The sequence below is a fragment of the Silurus meridionalis genome, chromosome 5 (assembly GCF_014805685.1).
Source record: "Silurus meridionalis isolate SWU-2019-XX chromosome 5, ASM1480568v1, whole genome shotgun sequence".
Lineage (NCBI taxonomy): Eukaryota > Metazoa > Chordata > Actinopteri > Siluriformes > Siluridae > Silurus > Silurus meridionalis.
The window spans coordinates 1,129,392-1,151,891 of NC_060888.1; the positions used below are offsets into that span (position 1 = coordinate 1,129,392).

General features: G+C 40.8%; 1 protein-coding gene and 1 long non-coding RNA gene across 2 annotated transcripts in view; both read right to left on the reverse strand.

The window, feature by feature from the left end:
* Positions 1-3,702: 3,702 nt before the first annotated feature.
* On the reverse strand, positions 3,703-16,295 carry glrbb (glycine receptor, beta b). The gene is made up of 10 exons (XM_046849246.1): positions 16,006-16,295; positions 11,018-11,163; positions 10,725-10,831; positions 9,392-9,459; positions 8,601-8,827; positions 8,358-8,440; positions 8,125-8,265; positions 6,439-6,591; positions 4,941-5,230; positions 3,703-4,855 (listed from the first exon to the last, which is right to left on the reverse strand). Exons 1-10 carry the CDS (start codon positions 16,006-16,008, stop codon positions 4,559-4,561), a joined length of 1,515 nt encoding a protein of 504 aa, XP_046705202.1. The 5' UTR covers positions 16,009-16,295; the 3' UTR covers positions 3,703-4,558.
* A 5,635-nt stretch (positions 16,296-21,930) lies between these two features.
* Positions 21,931-22,500, reverse strand: part of LOC124386331 — a 5,305-nt gene continuing 4,735 nt past the window's right edge. The window contains exon 2 of the long non-coding RNA XR_006925904.1: positions 21,931-22,157. This is a non-coding gene — a long non-coding RNA (uncharacterized LOC124386331). The remainder of the gene's footprint in view (positions 22,158-22,500) is intronic.

The following is a 22,500-nucleotide window of genomic DNA, read 5'->3' on the forward strand; positions in this document are numbered from 1 at the left end:
CTTCCATTAGGGGTTTCCACAGCGGATCATCCGTCTCTACACCCCCCTGTCCTCTACATCTGCCTCTTTCACACCAACTACCTGCAAGTCTTCCCTCACCACATCCACAAACCTCCTCCTTGGTCTTCCTCTTTTCCTCCTTCCTGGTGGCTCCATCCTCAGCATTCTCCTACTGATATACCCCATGTCCCTCCTCTGCACATGTCCAAACCATCTCAATCTTACCTCCCTCACCATGTCTCCAAAACGTCCTACATGTGCTGTCCCTCTAATAAACTCATTTCTGCTCCTGTCCATCGTCGTCACTCCCAATTAAAAAAGGTGATTAAAGAACAACATTTTTCATTTTGCTGAACGATATTCAAAGAACCAAGTCAGTAAAATTATCTGATCTTTCCATCACTAATTTGAACGTTGGTGTAGAATGATGGTATCTTGCTTGAGGAACAGAAGTTGATGGAGCAGAAAGTTCTAGACGTTCTCTCTGTGTGTGAACACCACTCGAGTCCAGATTCCTGCTGCGCAGTCAGACTGCATTACACAACCATGTGTGTGAGATAGGTTACACACAGCTGTTCTGAATTGTGTGTGTGTGTGTGTGTGTGTGTGTGTGTGTGTGTGTGTGTGTGTGTGTGTGTTATGGAAGCTAACATAACACACCCTGAGGATATGACACACGTTATGTTAGCTTCCATCACACACACACACACACACACACACACACACACACACACACACACACACTTGCTGCTCACCACAGAAACCTGGCTGTCTTTCAGACTTAGTTCTACTGTAACTCCTTGAAAATATCAGATACTTTACTGTATATTTAATAAACTGTATGTTTATTTCCTGTTTACTTCTTAATTTTCCCCCAAATGGACTTCCTGCACCACACACTCGGCACATCAGCCCTGTAGCTGTGGTGTTTTTATCCATGATGTGGCCGAGTTTGGTGTGTTGTTTAACAGCAGTGTTTTGTGTTGTATTTCATCACACACACTTGTGTAGAACAAAATTGTTCACAGTTACACACTCCATCAATTACCGAATGTTTTCATATATATGATTAATTATTCTCGATAAATGTGTTCAGTTTAGTCCAATAAAAACAATAAAGGTAAAAAAAAATCACTTTTCTTTCACATTAAACATTCTTTAAAATTTCACGTTAAATTCTTTATAGCAAAAACAACAACAACAACAACAACAACAACAACAACATGAAATGTGCTTCTGGGTTTTTGTTCATTTCTTCTGTACTGGATGGAAAATCCTAAATGTTGCATTTTTATCTAGTTGTTCACACATTTCCACAAGATTTCAACCAAAATATGTTTCTAAATTAAATGAATTTAAAGGTTTAATTGAATTATGAATGATTTTATGAATTATGTTTAATAATTAATTATGTTTCACTCAGTTTAAAATGTAAATTATTTATAAGAAAATGCTTCTGAAAATTCAGAAGTGTTATAATGTGTTTATAATCATGTGTTTATATAATGTGTTATAATCATATTTCATTGATCAAATTATCCCAGAAAAACCCTCCAGTGTATTCCAGTGCATTCCAGTGTATTCCAGTGTATTCCAGTGTATTCCAGTGTATTCCAGTGTATTCCGGCTGCTCTGGTTTCTTGGGCTGCCTCTCATATGGGACATTTTCATCATAAATTATTTGGAATCAAATCACAGTAATATAAATGACATATTTAAGCGTCTCTGCAGCTGTTTACAGTTTTATACTGTTTTTTTTTCTCAAATCTGCTATAAATAACTTACATAACAAACACCCTGAGCTTAAATATGAGACTGAGACTAAATCCGTCCCTTCTGTTTCCTCCTCGTCCTTGTCTCCATCTTTTTCCTCCGTCATCGCGAAATATAAAATTGTCAAACACCTCGGCACGACCACGCACTGGCCTTCTTACTGTTGCTATAGCGACCAGCTGCTGGTTTCTAATATGCTGAGATGGAAAAAAATGTACAGTCACATTGTAAAACTCACACACACACACACACACACACACACACACACACACACACACACATTCATCTGTGCTCTTTTCATATTTCTGATGTGTGTGTGTGTGTGTGTGTGTGTGTGTGTGTGTGTGTGTGTGTCAGACCCCACTGAACCTGCCTCATTCCACTCATGACAGATTCCTCATGGGGGTCTTATGCATACAATCTGAGGTCGAGACTTCACACACACACACACACACACACACACACACACACACACACACACACACACACACAATGTGTATTGTAAGTTTGCTGATCATTATTGATTCTATTGTGTGTCAAATTTTCTTTTCTTTTCTTTTTTTTAATTAATTTTGCAGTACAATTTTTAAATTCTTATTAATTCTTGTCAGATTTTTCTCTCCGTTTTGGGCTTCAGTCCACACTGAGACGTCGTTTTCAGTCAACTGAAACGTAGCTTTTTAAAAACGGTCTCCAAAAAGGATAAATTTGAAAATGCTGTTTAGTCACAGTGTGGATTGTGTGTGAAAACAGAGGCTTATGGAAATGACGACAGGCTTTTTAGTCGTCGCCACGGCATTTCAAAGACACGACATTTCAAAGTAAATGGAGGGAAAGAATAAAGAAAACGCCGCACGGAAATGACGCAGTCTTACATCTTTACTTTATCCAGATTAGTGTAGACGTGGTCTGAGAGTGAAAATATCTTGTTTATGTTTGTGCAATAACGACCTTTTTATTAAATATATGAGTAAATCAGGTGTGATGAGCTGACGAAAGCGTGTAACAGTGTCTGATATACACCGGCGTCTGTACGGATGAATGTGGATGGTTTATTTTTTCTATTTATTTATAAAAGCACATTTAAAAATGTGCTTCTCAAAATTTAAGACAAATATAAATACACACAACATTTTACACGAATAAAACGAACACATGTAAGCGTTCCAAAATCACAATTTCCCTACATCAAAAACCAAACTTAATTTTTTGTATCAAATCACATCATATGTAACATTTCGTAGATTTTACGCAGACCTGCTGCTTTCGTCTCGTTCGTGCTTCTTGTACTCAAACACGTAGTTTTATAAACAGTTAATATAAAGTCAGAAATATTAGAATGATCTGATATTTGGCTCACTTTCAAATTATGATGTTAGCTATTGTCATGGATGCTAGTCTCAGATAAACATAAGCTCACACACACACACACACACACACACACACACACACACACACAAGTATACACTAGTGTTAACTATATTGTGGACATGACTCTGTGCAGCTGGTGTTCTGGAGATCCATGAAATTCTGCAGTAAGAACAGGAGCTTTGAGGATGGATTTGGACTGTAGTTAATATCAACAGTCTGCTACACTGACTCAGGACTACAGTCTGCTCTGATCTCCATCACTGCACCTCAACATCGTTTATCTGTAATAAATGGACATTCGGTGGCACCCAGATGAAGATGAGGTTCCCTCTTGAGTCTGGTTCCTCTCCAGGTTTCTTCCTTCTGCATCTCAGGGAGTTTTTCCTTCACCACAATCTCCATGGGCTTCTTCATCAGGGACAAACTTACACTTATAAAGAACATCTTCATTTTTATCACCACATTATCTGTAATGTTTATTGGTAATTATGAATGAATTAAAGAGACTGAAGTAGGTTTTGAATGGAAAGAAACAAGAAAAACCCAGAGGAAGCGGTGGGCGTGGCCTTCACAGCCGTTGGTCCTGTTCATTTTATTATTGTCGGGTAAATTTTCACAATCACAGGAATAGCTGGAGATTTTACACATCATGAAAATGCTGGAAAGATCATCAAACAACACAGTTCAGTATGGCAGTGTTCTTCTGTACAAGACCAACAAGCTCACCATCATCATCTTCATCATCATCATCATCATCATTAGGGGATGCAGAGATCCAAAAATAAACATTAGGAGCATAAATATATCGTTATATGATGATAGTTAATTTTTATATCATACATTTAGCACATGCGGGAGAGTAATTGCGTTTCCGTAGTAACTGTGCAGATAAATAGATTTGCATAAATAATACATTTTCAGAATAAATAAATGCATTGATCGAATAAATCAATCAAATAAACTTAGATTAGAAATAAAAGCGTTGTGTATTTACATTAAAATTATAACTTCAACTCAAGTCAAATATTAACCTCATCTTCCATAAGCGCTCTTTTCCCCCCGTCTCTGTACACGTGTGTGTGTGTGTGTGTGTGTGTGTGTGTGTGTGTGTGTGTGTGTGTGTGTGGAACTGTTCTGTTTGAAGCCTGAGGTTTGTGATGGACAGATGGGGATGAGTGCTGGGTAGAGGGATGGTTGGATAGATTAGAGGGTTGGATGGATAGAAGGATTGATGGATAGAAAGATAGATGGGAGAGATGGAGGAATAAAGAATGGATGGAGGAATGGATGGATGGAGCGATGGAAGAATGGATGGATGGATGGATGAATGGATGAATAGATGGATGGATGGATAGATGATGGGTGGCGGGGTAAAGGGATGGATAAATGAATGGAGGGAAGGATAGACAGTGGGTCACAGGTATACAGACCAGTAGATGATGTTGAAGAAGAGGAAGGAGAAGGGGAAGAGGGCGCGGGAGTACAGGTCAATGCGTTTGGCGGCAGAAGGAATGACGGGTTTCGCTGGCGGAGGTTTTTTGCTGTTCTTGGCCTGCGTTTTTCCCGTCAGGTTTCCGACGTCGATCGGTTTTCCGTAACAGTCAAAGTTTGAGAGCTCGAAGTCTCGCGGCAGAGAACCGACAATGCTGAAATCGCTCGAACGCAGATCCGACTTCGACGTGCAAACCTTCTTACAGCGCGTCTCTGTCACCTGGGAGGAGAATAAACAGTGTAAGTGTGTGTGTGTGTGTGTGTGTGTGTGTGTGTGTGTGTGTGTGTGTGTGTGTGTTTCTGACCTGTAGAGTGCTGATGTGTAGTGGTGTTCCTCCTGCTCCATTCAGAGTGTTTAGTTTTGTCGTCACTCTGTTCTCAGCTTTCTCTCGGCTCGCGATCTTCGCCTTCTCGGCCTCCTGCAGTTTGGGGCTGTTGAGCATCACCTGCACCACGGCGTACTCGACCAGCGACGCAAAGCCGAACAGCAAACAAGCAATCAACCAGATATCGATGGCCTTCACGTATGACACCTTGGGAAGCTCTGACGCCAAAGAAGTGCATTCTGAAGATAACGACAGAACCGACAGAATCCCTGCAGAGGAACACAAAAGTTAGTAATTGAGAGATCAGGTTAGGGTCAGGGATCTACAGATAGTCAAGAGATCAGGTGAGGGTCAGGGATCTACAGATAGTCAAGAGATCAGGTGAGGGTCAGGGATCTACAGATAGTCAAGAGATCAGGTGAGGGTCAGGGATCTACAGATAGTCAAGAGATCAGGTGAGGGTCAGGGATCTACAGATAGTCAAGAGATCAGGTGAGGGTCAGGGATCTACAGATAGTCAAGAGATCAGGTGAGGGTCAGGGATCTACAGATAGTCAAGAGATCAGGTGAGGGTCAGGGATCTACATGTAGCTGAGAGTTCAGGTGAGGGTCAGGGATCTACATATAGCTGAAAGATCAGGTGAGGGTCTGGGATCCACATGTAGCTGAGAGATCAGGTGAGGGTCTGGGATCTACATGTAGCTGAGAGATCAGGTGAGGGTCAGGGATCTAAACAGGATCCAGAGTTCTTTACAAACCAGACAAGCAGTGATCTATGGGGCCCAAGCACTTTGTTATTATTAATAAATCAGCAGGGGATCAGTGTGGAGCTCCCTGCTTGACAGAAGTGAAGTGCATTTCTCTTTCAAAGAAAACAAGAATAGAAGTAAGGAAGGAGGGAGAGAAGGATTGATGGAAAAGTCCACAAAAAATACAAAACTCATTGCTTTAAATATTATGTAAGTTTTAAGGAGTGATCTGAAGTCTGGACTCACCTTACACAAGGGGGATTATGGAATGGCATGTGGACCTTACAGAGATGCATTATGGGATGGCATGAGGTGTGATCCTGAATGGTACAACAGACAATAAGATGAGGAGAAAAATGACAAAACGAGATCTTTTTAAAATAGAGGAGAAAAAACAAACGATGACGAGGAACGAGAAAACAGGAAGATTGAATGGGGATTGTAGGTACAGTATTGATCCGAAATCTGATCATGTGACACACTTTTCTTATTTCCTTTTTGATTAGCATAAAACACTCATTTTAATTTCAGCTTTGACTAGTTCAACATCAATGCTAGTCAAGTTGTTAAGTAACTTTCTGACACCATGACCGGATCAGTTCCAGACCAGCTGCACCTATGAGGTCAGTTAAACATGCAACATACTTAGCCTTGCTTTTCCTGAAGAGATGAGTTTATGCTAACGGCTATACGTCTACTGTGCTCTGTAAAAAATAACATCTCATTACCCAGAGGAACGCGAGCAGCACTAGCATCCGGATTGATCCAGAAGGAGAGCCAGGAGAGCACGACAATGAGCAGCGTAGGAGCGTACACGCCCATCATGTAGAAGCCCACCTGCCTCCTGAGGGTGAAGATCACCTCCACACACGTGTAGTAACCTGCACAATGTCACAACAAAGTGCTAGCATGATACTACTCACAGAAAATATGTCCATGTGATACCAGATCGTTTCAGCAGTGTGAAAAAACAGAACGTTGCAGCCCTGATAGGACGCGATACAGCATACGCTTAATTCTAATGATATTATTATTATTAATATCCTCAGGTTTTTATTTTTTAATTTTTCCACTTATAAATATATACTGTACACTAAAAAAAATATTTATACCAAGATGTGATTTTGCATCTGAGCCTGTAGACTGGATCTGAGCCCGAATACCAAATATGAGCCATTACACTGAATATGAGCCTACATACCAGATCTGAACCTGTGTACCAGATCAGAGCCTGCATAACAAATCTAAACCTGTGTACCAGATCAGAGCCTGCATAACAAATCTAAACCTGTGTACCAGATCAGAGCCTGCATACCAAATCTAAACCTGCGTACCAGATTAGAGCCTGCATAACAAATCTAAACCTGTGTACCAGATCAGAGCCTGCATAACAGATCTAAACCTGTGTACCAGATCAGAGCCTGCATAACAAATCTAAACCTGTGTACCAGATCAGAGCCTGCATAACAAATCTAAACCTGTGTACCAGATCAGAGCCTGCATAACAAATCTAAACCTGTGTACCAGATCAGAGCCAGCATACCAAATCTAAACCTGTGTACCAGATTAGAGCCTGGATACCAAATCTAACCCTGTTTACCAGATTAGAGCCTGCATACCAAATCTAAACCTGCGTACCAGATCAGAGCCTGCATACCAAATTTAAACCTGCGTACCAGATCAGAGCCTGCATACCAAATCTAAACCTGCGTACCAGATCAGAGCCTGCATACCAAATCTAAACCTGTTTACCAGATTAGAGCCTGCATACCAAATCTAAACCTGCGTACCAGATCAGAGCCTGCATACCAAATCTAAACCTGTTTACCAGATTAGAGCCTGCATACCAAATCTAAACCTGCATACCAGATCAGAGCCTGCATACCAAATCTAAACCTGCGTACCAGATCAGAGCCTGCATACCAAATCTAAACCTGCGTACCAGATCAGAGCCTGCATACCAAATCTAAACCTGTACCAGATCAGAGCCTGCATACCAAATCTAAACCTGTTTACCAGATTAGAGCCTGCATACCAAATCTAAACCTCGTACCAGATCAGAGCCTGCATACCAAATCTAAACCTGCGTACAGATCAGAGCCTGCATACCAAATCTAAACCTGCATACCAGATCAGAGCCTGCATACCAAATCTAAACCTGTTTACCAGATTAGAGCCTGCATACCAAATCTAAACCTGTGTACCAGATCAGAGCCTGCATACCAAATCTAAACCTGCGTACCAGATCAGAGCTGAAATAAAATAAACCTTTCTTTCATGCAGAATTAAACACACACACACACACACACACACACACACACACACACACACACACACACACACACACACACACACACACACACACACACACACAGAAAATATCGGCTGTTTGTTTCCTTAGCGTTGTTTCTCACCGGTTCCTGCATAGAATTTGGTGCAGTTTCCGTATTCAATGTCCTCCTGCCTGATATCAAACTGTGGCAGAGCGATTTCTTCCATCTGTACAGGATCTCCTGACTGCCACATGAACTGCAGGTCGTCGGTGGTGTAGCCGACTACACACACACACACACACACACACACACACACACACTGTTAGAGGAAAATAATCAACCTCTGTGTGTTTGAAGATAAATGATTTACATACAGCTCTCTAGCTGCATCTTGCATCTCTGAGTGTCCATGGGGAAAAGCGTCAGGTCAAGAGGACATGAGAGAGTCACCGATAACCTGTAATACACACACACACACACACACACACACACACACACACACACACACACACAATGACTGCCTTGGAATGAAGTAAGTGTGTAGTCATAAAATTAAGTTAATAGTAATTGAAAAGTGGGCGGGGTTTAATATTTGTATTTATGCGTATATTTTGGACCTCATGCTGATGAGGACGTCTCCGTTTCGGAAGATGAAGAGCAGGATGTTCTCCTGCGTGACGTCGTGGAAGTTGGCGCTCTTCTCATTGGCGAAGAACAGATCGGGTTTCCACAAACACTTAAACATCTTCGGGTCGACCGTCAGAGACTCGGATTTAAACTCCTGAGGGAGGCGGAGACGCGGATCGTTCCAGCGCTGGCGCAGGAAAATGTTCACGCGATAATCCTAGACAAACACACACACACAGCACACACACACGCAGACACACATACACGCAGACACATTTGACAACAATTGATTATTATATGAAAAAACGTATAAGATAAAAGTTTATGTGCATGTTCCAGAAAAACATGCGTGTGTGTTTGTGTGTGTGTGTGTGTGTGTGTGTGTGTGTGTGTGTGTGTGTGTGTGTGTGTGTGTGTGTGTGTGTGTGTGTGTGTGTGTGTGTGTGTGTGTGTGTGTGTGTTAGATATGTGCATTGAGTCACATCACATTTACACTACAAATGAGACAGGAGTCCAGATGACTGAAACATCACCAAGGCAACCACTGTTTCTTGATTTTCATCTTGCTGCAGTGTCTGTGTGTGTGTGTGTGTGTGTGTGTGTGTGTGTGTGTGTGTGAGATGTTTTAGATTACTTATAGTTTAATATTTAAATTGAAGGTCCCCTATTTTGCAATAATGCTAATAATATTTTCATGTTTTCTAGAATAAAGTAATAAAAGATGATGATGATGATGATGATGATGATGATGATGATGATGAGGAGGATGATGACGATTTACCATAGTGGTTTCCTGGATGGAGCCGAAGCTGTTGATGAAAATGTTGACCCGGTCTTCTACAGGAGTTCCTGTTTAAAAGAAAGAAAAAAAAAACAAAGAAACAAAAGTGCTTTGACGTTTCCGTCACTGTACACATGCAGACTGGATCAGTAGATTGCAGACTCGAGATACCCTGCAGACTGAGGCTAAGTCTAGACTAATCTGGAGACATTTTCTGGCATTTTTGTCTAAAAACGCTTCGTGTCCACACTTTCATTTTCAATCGTTTCCCAAAAGTCGCTCATCCTCACTGAAACGCTTGAAAACACGTATCTCCCTGTACTGCACATGAGCAAAATGTAACACGCTTCGACCTGCGACATTTCTGCTGACATCGAGGTGGAGTCGTGACTGCGAGGAACACAGGAGTATAAAATTATAAAGTGAAAAAGACTGCAAGACGTTTTGTTGAAAATATGCCAGAATATTGGATCACTTTAAAGAACGGCATCCTGCTGATGACGTTGTTGATGTTGACAAAACTCATAACTTCAGCACGATTACTGAATTAATCACATGACAAAAAATTCGTCATCGATTTTCAGAATCTCAAATTTTGTTCACTTTGGAGTTCTCAAAAGCTGCTTTTTAGTTAAATGATGGTGTGGACGGAAGGCCGTGGACGGAAGGCCGTGGACGAAAGTCTAAAACTGAGAGAAAAATATGCATTTTCAAACAAAATCGTTATACCACACCTTTTTTTAACTAAATAAAACAAACTGAGAAAAATAAGTGCTAGTAGAAGTATTGAAGGAAAAGGTAGATCTTTAACAGCTGTTTGAAGAGCTTCAGTCATTCAGCTGTTTGGACATCTAGGGGAAGTTTGGAGATCCAGAACAGAGAAGATTCTTGATGTAGACGTCCCTCTTCCCCTGAGAGATGGTGGGACTAGTTGAACAGTGCTAGAATATCTAAGGGAGCATGGTGCAGTGTGAGGAGCGATCAAAACACTTCTGTATATGTTTAGTAGCATTACACCTTCATGCACTCAAACACACACGCAACATTTCTCTGTGAGCTTCGACCAACATCCTGCAGGTGTCATGATTAACCATCAGAACGCAGTGTATGAGTGGGAAGCGTTACTGAGCAGTAGGCGGTGGCTGCTGACGTCATCGTGTGTGGATCACTGCATGAGTTTTCATCTCGCTCAGAAGCAGATCAGATCGAGCAATAACACACTGAGCCTAAAACATCGAGACCAGATGGACATACTCCAAAACACACAAACACACACATATACACACACATATACACACACACACACACACAGTGAGTGTGAGGTTTTACTCACCCTTGAAGTTAGGGCGGATTCTGGGGTCGTAGCTGATCAGGAGGCGGTTTAGGATGTTACTCGTTGAGTTAGCAGGAACCCGGGCAAGATCTTCTGAGGAGAGCTGCCTGAAGAACACAAACAGATCATCTGGTTTAATTGAACTCATACGGTAAATAATGTACAATATCAATTCGATAAGCTGAAGAAGAAATGAGAACTTTAAGGAAAAACAGCACCAGGTGTTAACAGCTACAGCTTCATTATTCAGATGAACCCAGGACGATGTACTGGGTGAGAAAAAGGGCACTTACGAGGGGCAGTACACCTGTTTGCCTTTCTTCTTGCCCTTCTTAGTTGATTTTTCTTTGGCGAATCCTCCGTCTATCCACAGGGTGAGGATGCAGAAGAGCAGGAGCAGCTTCAGGAGCTTCATCTTGTAGCACATTTCTCCAGCAGCCTGAGAGAAACAGCAGCAGCTCACAATGATGATCACAACCTTTATTATCATTTCTCATTTTAGGAGTCTCAGAGAAACAGCAGTTAAAAGGTATTCTCTCTCTCTCTCTCTCTCTCTCTCTCTCTTGCGCTCTCGCTCTCTCTCTCTTTTATCTTCTCTCTCTCTCTCTCTCTCTCTCTCTCTCTCTCTCTCTCTCTCTCTCTCTCTCTCTCTCTTTCTCTCTCTCTCTCTCTCTCTCTCTCTCTCTCTCTCTTTTATATTTCTCTTTCTCTCTATCTCTCTTTCTATTTCTCTCTCTCTCTCTCTCTCGCCTCTCTCTCTCTCTCTCTCTCTCTCTCTCTCTCTCTCGCTCTCTCTCTCTCGCACTCTCTTTTATATTTCTCTTTCTCTATCTCTCTTTCTATTTCTCTCTCTCTCTCTCTCTCTCTCTCGCTCTCTCTCTCTTTCTCTCTCTCTCTCTCTCTCTCTCTCTCTCTCTCTCTCTCTCTCTCTCTCTCTCGCACTCTCTTTTATATTTCTCTCTCTCTCTCTATTTCTCTCTCTCTCTCTCTCTCTCTCTCTCACTTTTTTTCTCTCACTGACTCCTTCCCTGTGCTTTGTGAGACAGTGATGCCTTTAAGTTTCTAAACATAAATCTGTCTATCATGTTGTCCACCTTCAGCTTCAGGCAGAATATAGTGTATATGTGGCAGGCAGTATGTGGTGCGTATACGGTAAGCACTGTATGAATGTATATTTGTGGTAGACACATGGCATGTACGGTATAAACTGTGTACATTATGGTATGTAAGCATTAGGCAGTACATGATGGTGTAAATGGTATTCCTGTGTACAGAATGAAATACATCATATATATGCAGGTAGAGTCTCACGTGAATAATATCACCAGGATCTCCTTCTTTCACCTTAGAAATAATGCTAAAATTAGAAATATGATGTCATTACAGGATTCAGAAAAACTAGTAGATGCTTTTGTAACATCTAGATTAGACTACTGTAACGCTTTACTGTCTGGGTGTTGGAGTAAGTGCAGAAATAAGCTTCAGTTAGTTCAGAATGCAGCAGCAAGAGTTCTCACTAGATCTAGGAAATATGAGCACATCAGCCCTGTTTTAATCATCTACACTGCTCCCAATTACATCTCGCATTGATTATAAAATACTACTACTAGATCAAGAGGTGCAGGCTATTTGTTGGTACCTGAAATAATAAAGACTCCAGCAGGGGGCAGATGTTTCTCTTATAAACCCCACAGTTATGGAACAATGATCACATGTTTGCGTTTCACGTTATCGTTTCTTTAGTAACTGCCTGTTAACAAGGACCACAAATAGTCACTACACCCTGATTAAACGTGTAAATTTTGTGATGAGATGTGTATTAAACATCTTTGGAAGGAGTCTCCAGCATCAGAGGAGTGCGCACTTCTATGTGGTTCCTCTGTTACATAACAAGCTGCTTATAAAGGAAAGAGTGTTTGTAGCTGCTAGAGCTTTAAGAGAACAGGAACTAACTTTATTGCTTGATGAGGTCACATGACCAGGATTCATAAAACTCAAGTGTTGTTTCCATCCATGCATTTATTTGTCCATCCATCCATCATGATGGAAAAATCAAAGCCAGAGCTGCTCAAGAACCTACTCAAACCTTTGTCCGAGCTCCAGACAGAGGGATTAGCGTGAGGGATCCCCCTGCCAGGACGAGTGCCAGAATCTCTCCATCGTCTAGACTCTCTCCTCCTCCACTACATCCATCGTCATTTGAACAGAAATGGGCCATGTTCCCTTTCTCTCGCTCGCTCTCTCTCTCTCTCTCTCTCTCTCTCTCTCTCTCTCTCTCTCTCACACTTTCTCTCTTTCTCACTTTCTCTCTCTCTCTGTCTTACAAGTTATCCTCTCCCTGGGACTTCTCTCTAATAATTCCCTTAGTTCTCTCCCACCTTCTCGTTGAGATCTTACTGAATCAGCACTGAGCCAACACACACTCACACACACTCTCACACACACACACACACACACACACACACACACACACACACACACACACACACACACACATTCTTTTGGCTGTCTGCCCTTAATTAGCCCATTTACATTCACGTACAAGAACCTCGGCGGTGATTTACACCCCAACATTTAACTCCTGTAACTGGATCGAGGAACCATTTATAATCCAAACAGTGGGACACGACATCCTAGAGAGAGAGAGAGAGAGAGAGAGAGAGAGAGGGAGGAAGAGAGGAAAAGTGTGTGTGTGTGTGTGTGTGTGTGTGTGTGTGTGTGTGTGTGTGTGTGTGTGTATTAAAATACAGACTCATATCAGACATGAAATTTAATGTAAAGAAATTATTTTAAAGGGATATTTAAAGGTTTTTATTAAAAGTTCCATACACATCCCCTTTGAAGAACCCTGTAGAACCGTGCATACAACCATGTGAACAGCAAGCTTCACCAGAACTAGCTCCTGGTCTGCAGAAACCTTCCGGAGCAGGAACTAAAACGTTCCCTTGAACTCTGCACCAGGAACTGAAACCCACCCGAGTTTGTCATGGAACTCTTAGGGGTTCCTCAGGTATCCCACTCTTCTACATTTTGGAAGAACCTCTGATTGTTCTCAGAGAAAAAAGCTCTTTCTCTGTTTGTAGGAGGAAGGCCATGTATTGTGAATATTGTATATTTAAAAAAACATTATAGTATACATAAACGCGGTAGGCAGTATGTGGTGTATATACGGTAGGAGGCATTAGGCATATATAATATCTGGTGTATACTGTATGTGGTAGGAGTGTAAATGTGGTAGGCGGTATGTGGTGTATATGTGGTAGGCGTGTTAATGTGGTAGGCGGTATGTGGTGTATATGTGGTAGGCGTGTAAATGTGGTAGGCGGTATGTGGTGTATATGTGGTAGGCGTGTAAATGTGGTAGAAGTGTAAATGTGGTAGGCGGTATGTGGTGTATATGTGGTAGGAGTGTAAATGTGGTAGGCAGTATGTGGTGTATATGTGGTAGGCGGTAAATGTGGTAGAAGTGTAAATGTGGTAGGCATGTAAATGTGGTAGGCGGTAAATGTGGTAGGCGGTATGTGGTGTATTTGTGGTAGGCGTGTAAATGTGGTAGAAGTGTAAATGTGGTAGGCGGTATATGTGGTGTATATGTGGTAGGTGTGTAAATGTGGTAGTCGTGTAAATGTGGTAGGCGGCATGTGGTGTAAATGTGGTAGGCGTGTAAATGTGGTAGGCGTTATGTGGTGTATATGTGGTATGTGGTGTATATGTGCTAGGCGTGTATATGTGGTAGGCGTGTATATGTGGTAGGAGTGTAAATGTAGTAGGCGGCATGTGGTGTAAATTTGGTAGGTGTGTAAATGTGGTAGGCGGTATGTGGAGTATATGTGGTATGTGGTGTATATGTGCTAGGCGTGTATATGTGGTAGGCGTGTATATGTGGTAGGCGTGTAAATGTGGTAGGCGGTATGTGGTGTATACGGTATGTGTCAGTAAGACAGCAGTGTGTTGTGTTTTTACACTTCATGAACTTGATTACGTTACGTGGCGCAGTAGTGAAGCCAAATACGAGACGTGAATGTTAACGTGTTATTGATCATCACGACTTCATTACAGTTTCACATACCCACACACACCCACACACACACCCACCCACAACCACACACACACACACATTTTATTTTCTGCTACACACTGACCTTCTCACACACATTGCTATTCTAAATCCATTTCAACCCAAAATACACACAGTACTGTTTCACAGACGTGACTTGGAGATAAACAAGACTGTAGAGATGACTGTGTTCATTATCCTGAGTGAAGCTGGAAATGTGACTCACGTGACCTTCAGAATTTATGAAGAATTGAAAACAGGTAATGGATCATTAAACTAAATCTGATGTGTAGTTTTATATTTAGTAGTGTGGTTATAAAGCTATGTCAATAAAGAACAATATAACATTTAATAGATAGATAGATAGATAGATAGATAGATAGATAGATAGATAGATAGATAGATAGATAGATAGATAGATAGATGATAGATAGATAGATAGATAGATAGATAGATAGATAGATAGATAGATAGATAGATAGATAGATAGATAAACACTGGAGTGACCTTCACTGTACAAAGTTGATTAGTGCAATTTCACCACATGTAACACACACACACACACACACACACATACACACAGTCAGGATAGCTGAGACAGCGAGATCATTCATAAAACACTGATTTATTAAATATTGAAGTGGATTTCAAGTGACATTATGTGGAATGAAAAGGAGTGTGTGTGTGTGTGTGTGTGTGTGTGTGTGTGTGTGTGTGTGTGTGTGTGTGTGTGTGTGTGTGTATACGCATGCGTCTGCATGTTTGCGTGCACTCAAGCATCCCATTGCAATGTCAGCCCCAGCCTGGAGGCAGGACACACACGCACACACACACGCGCGCGCGCGCACACGCGCTTTCCCCTATTTAAAAGGTGTTTTGAGCGGCGCATAAAGAACAAAACAACCTGTAGCTGCAGTGAAGTTGCTGAAGAACTAAAGTAAAAAAAAAGGGGAGGAGAAAGAGAGATAAAGGGAAAAAAGCGAGAGAGAGAAGGACGGAATGATGCTGAGGAGGAAACACATAGCAACAACATCACGCAGCCGCATCCTCCATGACGACGGCAGGATGGAGGAGGGGCGGCAAGGATGCTGCTCACACACACGCATATCACACACATCACATTCACATATGACAAAACGAACACATTTATACAGCACACATCGCGCGCGCGCACACACACACACACGCACGAGCACGCACGCATGCACACCTGGATAGACTCACCATTGCACGCGCGATGTTCTAGTGGTTCTGGTTCGGGTCTAAATGATGGTTTACTCCCTCATCATTCAACTTCGGCAGCTTTTTTCCTGCACAAACTCGAGATGCTCTGTTTTCCTTCGCGCGCGTTTTCGGTTACATTTCCACTCCTGCTCCTGTCCGTCCGCGCGCGTCCCTTTCCGCCGTTTATTGCTGAGCGGATGCGGCTTTGCGCGTGAATAAAAAGCACCGCTGTCCGGCCGCAACAGGGCGAACAAGATGGAGGAGAGTGCGCATGCGCAGTGGGAGGGCCGCGGAAACAGCTGGAACGCGCAGTGTGTTCATGAGAAGGAGAATAAGGACCAAAATAATTACAGAAAACATTATTACATGCATATTAAATATTATTATACACAATAATATCAATAAAAACAGTGTACAACCTGCTGTTTATGATTTATTCTTTATAAATGAACCGAACCCCTTCACCTGGAGACCATTCTGTGCAGCTTCAAGATTCATGAAGTTAAAGGCAACTTAAGAACCTTGAGGATGGATTTGGTTTGGAATTATATTAACAGGAGCTCAGGTCTTCTCAGAATGAAGAGTTCTGCATTTAAGCACCAAACAGAACTGTGACAATGATGGAACTGTAATGAGTAGACACTCAGTGTTGAGGATGAGGATGAGGTTCTGTTTTAAGTCTGGTTCCTCTCAAGGTTTCATGCTTGTCAATAATGTGGAAACTTTTATCGTTTGTTGTTTGATTTGTTTTTGATAGTGTTTGAGACACACACGCATGTTCTGCATGTTTCTTTGTAACAAACTCGGTAAAAGACTAAAAACACACAAGAACTGGACAGTGAACGAGTGGATGAAAGTTCTGTGGCGTCCAAATATGTGTGAGATGGAGAACAGGAGAGAAGATGTGATCAGACTCCCACACCCCCACACTCACACATGGAGGTGGAAGTTTAATGGTTTGGGGTTGTTTTGAAGAAGAGAAGGTTCCAGAAAGTGAAAGGAATCCAGAACCAACATGGAGATCATTCCACACTTGAGCACCATACAGTTCCCATGGGTTCTCATGCTAAAAGGAAAACATTGCTGTAGGTCTCTACAGAGAACATTTGCACAACCAAAGAACCCTTAAAGTGTTTAAATGTTCTGTAAGTGAAAACTCATGTTCCAAGCTTCAGCTCTTACTTTACTCATGAAGACATTCCTAATGTTCTAAACAATGATTCCAGTTAATCCAAAATATTCCTTAAAGTTTCCTCTTAAAAGTTATTCACCTTATGGTTTCTATGTGGATCCCTATGATAGCTAGGGTTCTCCAGTGGTCTTTGAGGATTTCTCCCAAGGGTGAAGAAGGTTCTAAAAAGTTCTTAGCTTCCTTAAAGGTTCCTACTTCTGCATTCAGTTTTACAGTATATACTGGGACTTAAAGGTTAGAAATGTTCTCATGGTGTACACTTATTTGTAGGTTTATTAGGACAAGATTATTAACGTTGTCTAGGGAAGTAGAATACACCTCATTCCTGGGTTCCTCATTGGTTCCACAAAAACCTTTTTGACAGGGAAGCATTTAAAGTTTGTTTAAGGATTCTCCTTGGATCCCATCTAATAGACAGGGTTCTACACTGGAAATAGAGTAAGAAGGGGTTCTTGTAAAGGTTCTTAAAGCTCTGAAAATTGGTTTCTCAAAATCAAACACTGTGTTAGGGTTCTACAAAAACTAAAGAAGAACCTTTAATGGCTCTAATTGTTCTAATGTTGTATTTGTATTAGTCATTGGTACGGATTTGTATAAATGATGGTCTCTAAGAAAGTTCTTAGATACTTTTATCCTGTTTCCAGGATTCCAGGTGATCTGAAGATGTGATATCGAGTGCACCATAATCTTCAGATTAAAAGTTTCTTAAAGAATCATTCATATTTGATTCTTATCTGTTTTAAGTGTTTTATCTGAATCCTGATCTGATAATTAGGGTTCTACACTTAAACAGCAAAGATTTCTTCAAGGAGGTTTTAAATCATTGAGGGTTCCCAAAAGTCGGAGGAAACACCACTGTAAGGTTCTACATCAAGGGACAATGAAGAACATTTCTTCAAATGTATGTAGATTTGGCAATTTGTTTGGATGTATACAAAATAAATGATAGATTTTCTCTAAAAATCTCTCTTATGTTTTCTTCACATCTTGGACTCTGGGTCAGTGTTCCTCAAAGGGTTCTTATCTTCTTTAAAGAGTTCTTTATGGATCTGTCTATGACAAGGCAGGTTTTTATACACACTTAATACATTTCACTCGAGAGAGAACTTGAGGCACTTTCAGGGTTCCAGATTGAACAAGATCATTTATGGTTTTGGGGAATTCTTGGACTTTGTCGTAAATTTGCTGTAGATTCGAGGAGGTTAAATGATGCACACTATGAGGTTCAGATTCCCCACAATGCACCCTGTTAGCAGGGACCAAAAAAATCTCAAACTTGCCTCGGAAATTTTTCTTGACTCTTCAAAGTGTCGGCAGAAGGAAAAGCCAAACCGCTATATGAAAACAAAAGCGTTCCTAACATCTCCAGAGCATCGTGCAAGTTCGGAAAACACCTTGGGCTCAGTTTCACGGGTCATTTTATACGCGATTTTACGTTCTCAGAGAGTTCAGGTTCCGCTTCGCAGAGGTCTCACCGATCCACACGTGAAATCCATCAGTGACCTGCGCAGAATGAATTAATCTCCAGCCTCAGAGCTACAGCCTCCTAATGAAGCCCTGAACGGCACCGAACAAAGGCGTCCTTGTTTGGAGAAATCATTCAGCGCTTTGGCAGGAAGCCACCAGGCTGCTCAACGCTGGAGAGTCGAGCCAGAGACGTGTCAGAGCGCTCCGACTCGACATAATACCGTATTATATCAGGCATGCAAGCGCCGCTTCGCTAGCGGTCTCCACGCGGCTCTGTGTCGACACGCCGGCCCTCCAGAAGGAAAATAAAAACAGCAACATGGTGTGAAGGTTCTGCTTTTGTTCTTTCTTCTTCAAGTGGATTACCGGCTTGTGGTGATAGATACTGTATCTGTACGAAGACGTACCCCTGATAATCTCATCCCCAGCACTATCCTGAGAAAATGTGTCCTCGCTCTATCAAAGAGCTCGGTTCTCACGTGAAAAGTTCTTCATTCGGCATCTCTGTGGATCAAAAAACCTTCCAAAAAAAGAACCATGTTATGTCCAAAGTATTCGAACAACCATCTTTTCTAGCCATATGTGGTTCTTTCTTAAACTTCAACTAGAAGTCCCAAACCTGCTCCAAGAAGATCTGCTTTTCATGGGTTGGAGTAGAAAATCCCCTGCTACAGAGCTGCAACTTCACTCCAGGAACCTCCTCACCTTCTCAACTACATCAGAAACGGGCTTTACTAACACACATCCATTAGAATTTTTACTACCACACATAACACACATAATGTCACAGTAGGAGCACAAATCTCCACAAAATCTAGTGGAACATCTTCCCAGAAGAGTGGAGTTTATTATAACAGCACATGAAGCATAGATGTGGACTGAGATGAAGCACAAACTTATAGAAGTATGGTTTTAACCATAATGATCACTTGTTGCTGGTATCTAGATTTTGTAACAATAATAATATTTGATCAGGTTCTTGTTCTGGATCCTGATTGGTCAGAAGGTGTTGATTAGTTTTCTAGAACAGAAGCCCTGACAATAGCTCAGGTTTACTGAATATACAATCGTTTGAATAGTAACAGTTCATTCACAGGGTGTCAGAGGTCCAAGAGACAGAATACAGAGAGAACAGTGAAAGAATGAGCATTTAAAACTGCGATAGTAAGAACAGGAACTAACCTTAAAGGTAAACATAAATGGATAAAAAGTATGGGGTGTCATACTTTAACAAAGAAAACGATAGCAACGTATGATAACTGTACATGTGCATGTTCACTGCAAAAACTCTTCATCTGGTCAAAGCTTACAATTTTATTTTTAGCCATTAAAATCGTATGGATCTTATAATAAGAATAAAAAACTAAAGATTAAAAGTTCATAATTTTACCTGTAAATTTATTACCATCAGAGACATGATTGTATTTTAAGACTTTATTGTAACTGTAATAACTGGTTTTAAAGTTGCGCAGTAAAAGAATGTGCAATAATCAGACTTTATTCATGAATATTATTTATTTACAGTCTAATAATAAATGCTAAAAGTCTGCAGTATGAAGTCACTACACTCTTTCCAAACATCATCCAGGATGGTTTTTATTTTATAAAACTTTGTACAAAGTATTTATGGCTTTTTTTCAGTAAATTGTTCTGTGGTGTGATTTCAGTTTCTCATGTTGAAGATCTTTCAGTGTTCAGTGACGACAAAATACATTCACTGATGTTTGATGCTGCAGTATTTGAGAAGTGACACGTGTGTGACACGTGTGTGTGTGCTGTGTGTTACACGTCAGTCTTGTTGACATTACGCATGTACGCAGGATCCGGATTTTAATAGTGAACTTGTTTTAGTTTAAATGCTTTGTCTCATTTTAAGACAGAATATATAATGATGATGATTCGTACAGGAAGAGGAATTCTCTCGTTTAGTAGCTCTGGATTTAAGATCTTTTTACACAAATTAAGAAAAGCAAACTGTTATAAGTCAGTTTTAAGTTAATTTGAATAAACTGTTGTTTTGTATTGTTCTTTTCTAAAGACTATATATGTTTCCTTTATTTAAAGAAATATGACCACGTGTAATTGTATGCACATCACTGGCAGATCCTTTGACTTGTTTCTAGTCTCTATCATGACTGATCTCAAATCATGCATTTATTTCTGATATTCAGAAGGTTATTGTTTGGAGCGTTTGTGACCTGCTGTGGTGTAAGAAGAATGAAGCACTTTATAAGATAATGATTCTAAACAGGACACTTTGGGTGAAATCCGCTCCGCAGGCAGCTCGTGTTTTTACTGAAATTCCAGCATGTCTATGAATCAGCTCCGTTCCAAACCCAGCTCGATCCTGGCAGCTCGGTTTGACTAAAAGCCGATCCAAAAGCATTTAGTGTGAGCGTCAGTGGGCAGCGATTGACTGCTGTTCTATTAAGGAGATGTCGAGATGGACGCATCTGATTTAGAATCAAAAACGCCTGTCGTACCGATCGACTGCTCGCCGACTCTCCTGCCAAGAGTCTCGTTTAAAGAGCACTTATCCAGCAGCATCTTCCTCCTCTCATACTTTATAGACCGGGTTATTAGATCAAATCAGGATTTTCCGCTGGATCTCGAATGCTAGAGCGGCCACGTCGCTAATACAATTAGCTCCTCTAATGATGATGGCCACTTAGGGAGCGTTTCTCCCTGAAGAGCCGTGATGAATGGAAGCAGATCGGATTTCTTCTCACGTTCTTTTCATGGAGAAGGAAGGAGAAATAGATAACATGAAAAAAAGAAAAAGAAATATTATAATAAAGTCGTTTAAAGGTTTCTGGGCAGGAATCGTAGATGTTATGTTTTGAGACTTTATTTTAAGGTTTCTCGAAACGTCTGTAAAAATGGCAGAAACAATTAAACACAAATGCTGAGGGTGCTCACGTTCTATACTGTACTCTCAACTTCCACTTTATTAGAAACACTTGTACTCCTATTCTTACAGTGATCTAAATCAGCCAATCACGTGGCAGCAGCAGCACGAGCCGAGAAATCATTAACATTTATATCAATCATCAGAACGAGGAAGAAATCTCAGTGATTTCTCAGTAATTTCAGCAGATTTTTACACACAGTGTAACTCTATAGAGTTTATACTGAGTGGTGCTGAAAACAAAAAACATCCTTCACTCGGCTGCTCCGTGGCTGGTTGAAGGAAAGATTTCAGAGGAAAACTGTCTTCATGGTTCTAGCTGATGAGAAATGTAACATTTTCAACATGACAAAATTTATCTTGTTTTACAATTTTTATTTTTAATCTGAAGTCATCAGCGGTTCACAGTTGAAGTCCATTGTGATTTGTGGAAAAAGTCTTTGCAGTATATACACTGGCCAATCAGGACACAGGAATGTCAGTGATGTAACTGTAGAGACACAGAAGGCCACCAGGTGTCTCTATCCTCCAAGCAGAACTACAAAGGGTTCCTAAACACGCACATGCACACGTGCTAAACACACACTTCACACACACACACACACACACACACACACTTCACACACACACTTCACACACACACACACACACACACACACACACACACACACACTTCAGTAATTGGGGAAAAACTCTTAAAAAGGTTTTATATATATATATATATATATATATATATATATATATATATATATATATATATATATATATATAAATATATTTCACATCTGCAAAAAAAATATTAGAAAGTAAAGAATTCATTTATTAATTAAAAAGTACCATATTATCTATGTTAAAAATTACATATGATACACTTTTTTTTATTATTAATCCATTAAAAATAGCTGTTCATGTTTTAAAGTTATTAAAA

Bases quoted from the DNA above. Each gene is read 5' to 3' on its own strand.
- glrbb (XM_046849246.1), bottom strand. The intron at 8,828-9,391 runs GTAAATCGTCAT...GTGTTTGTCTAG, and splicing joins CCATCCAGGAAACCACTATG to GATTATCGCGTGAACATTTT. The intron at 8,441-8,600 runs GTCCAAAATATA...TGTGTATTACAG, and splicing joins GACGTCCTCATCAGCATGAG to GTTATCGGTGACTCTCTCAT.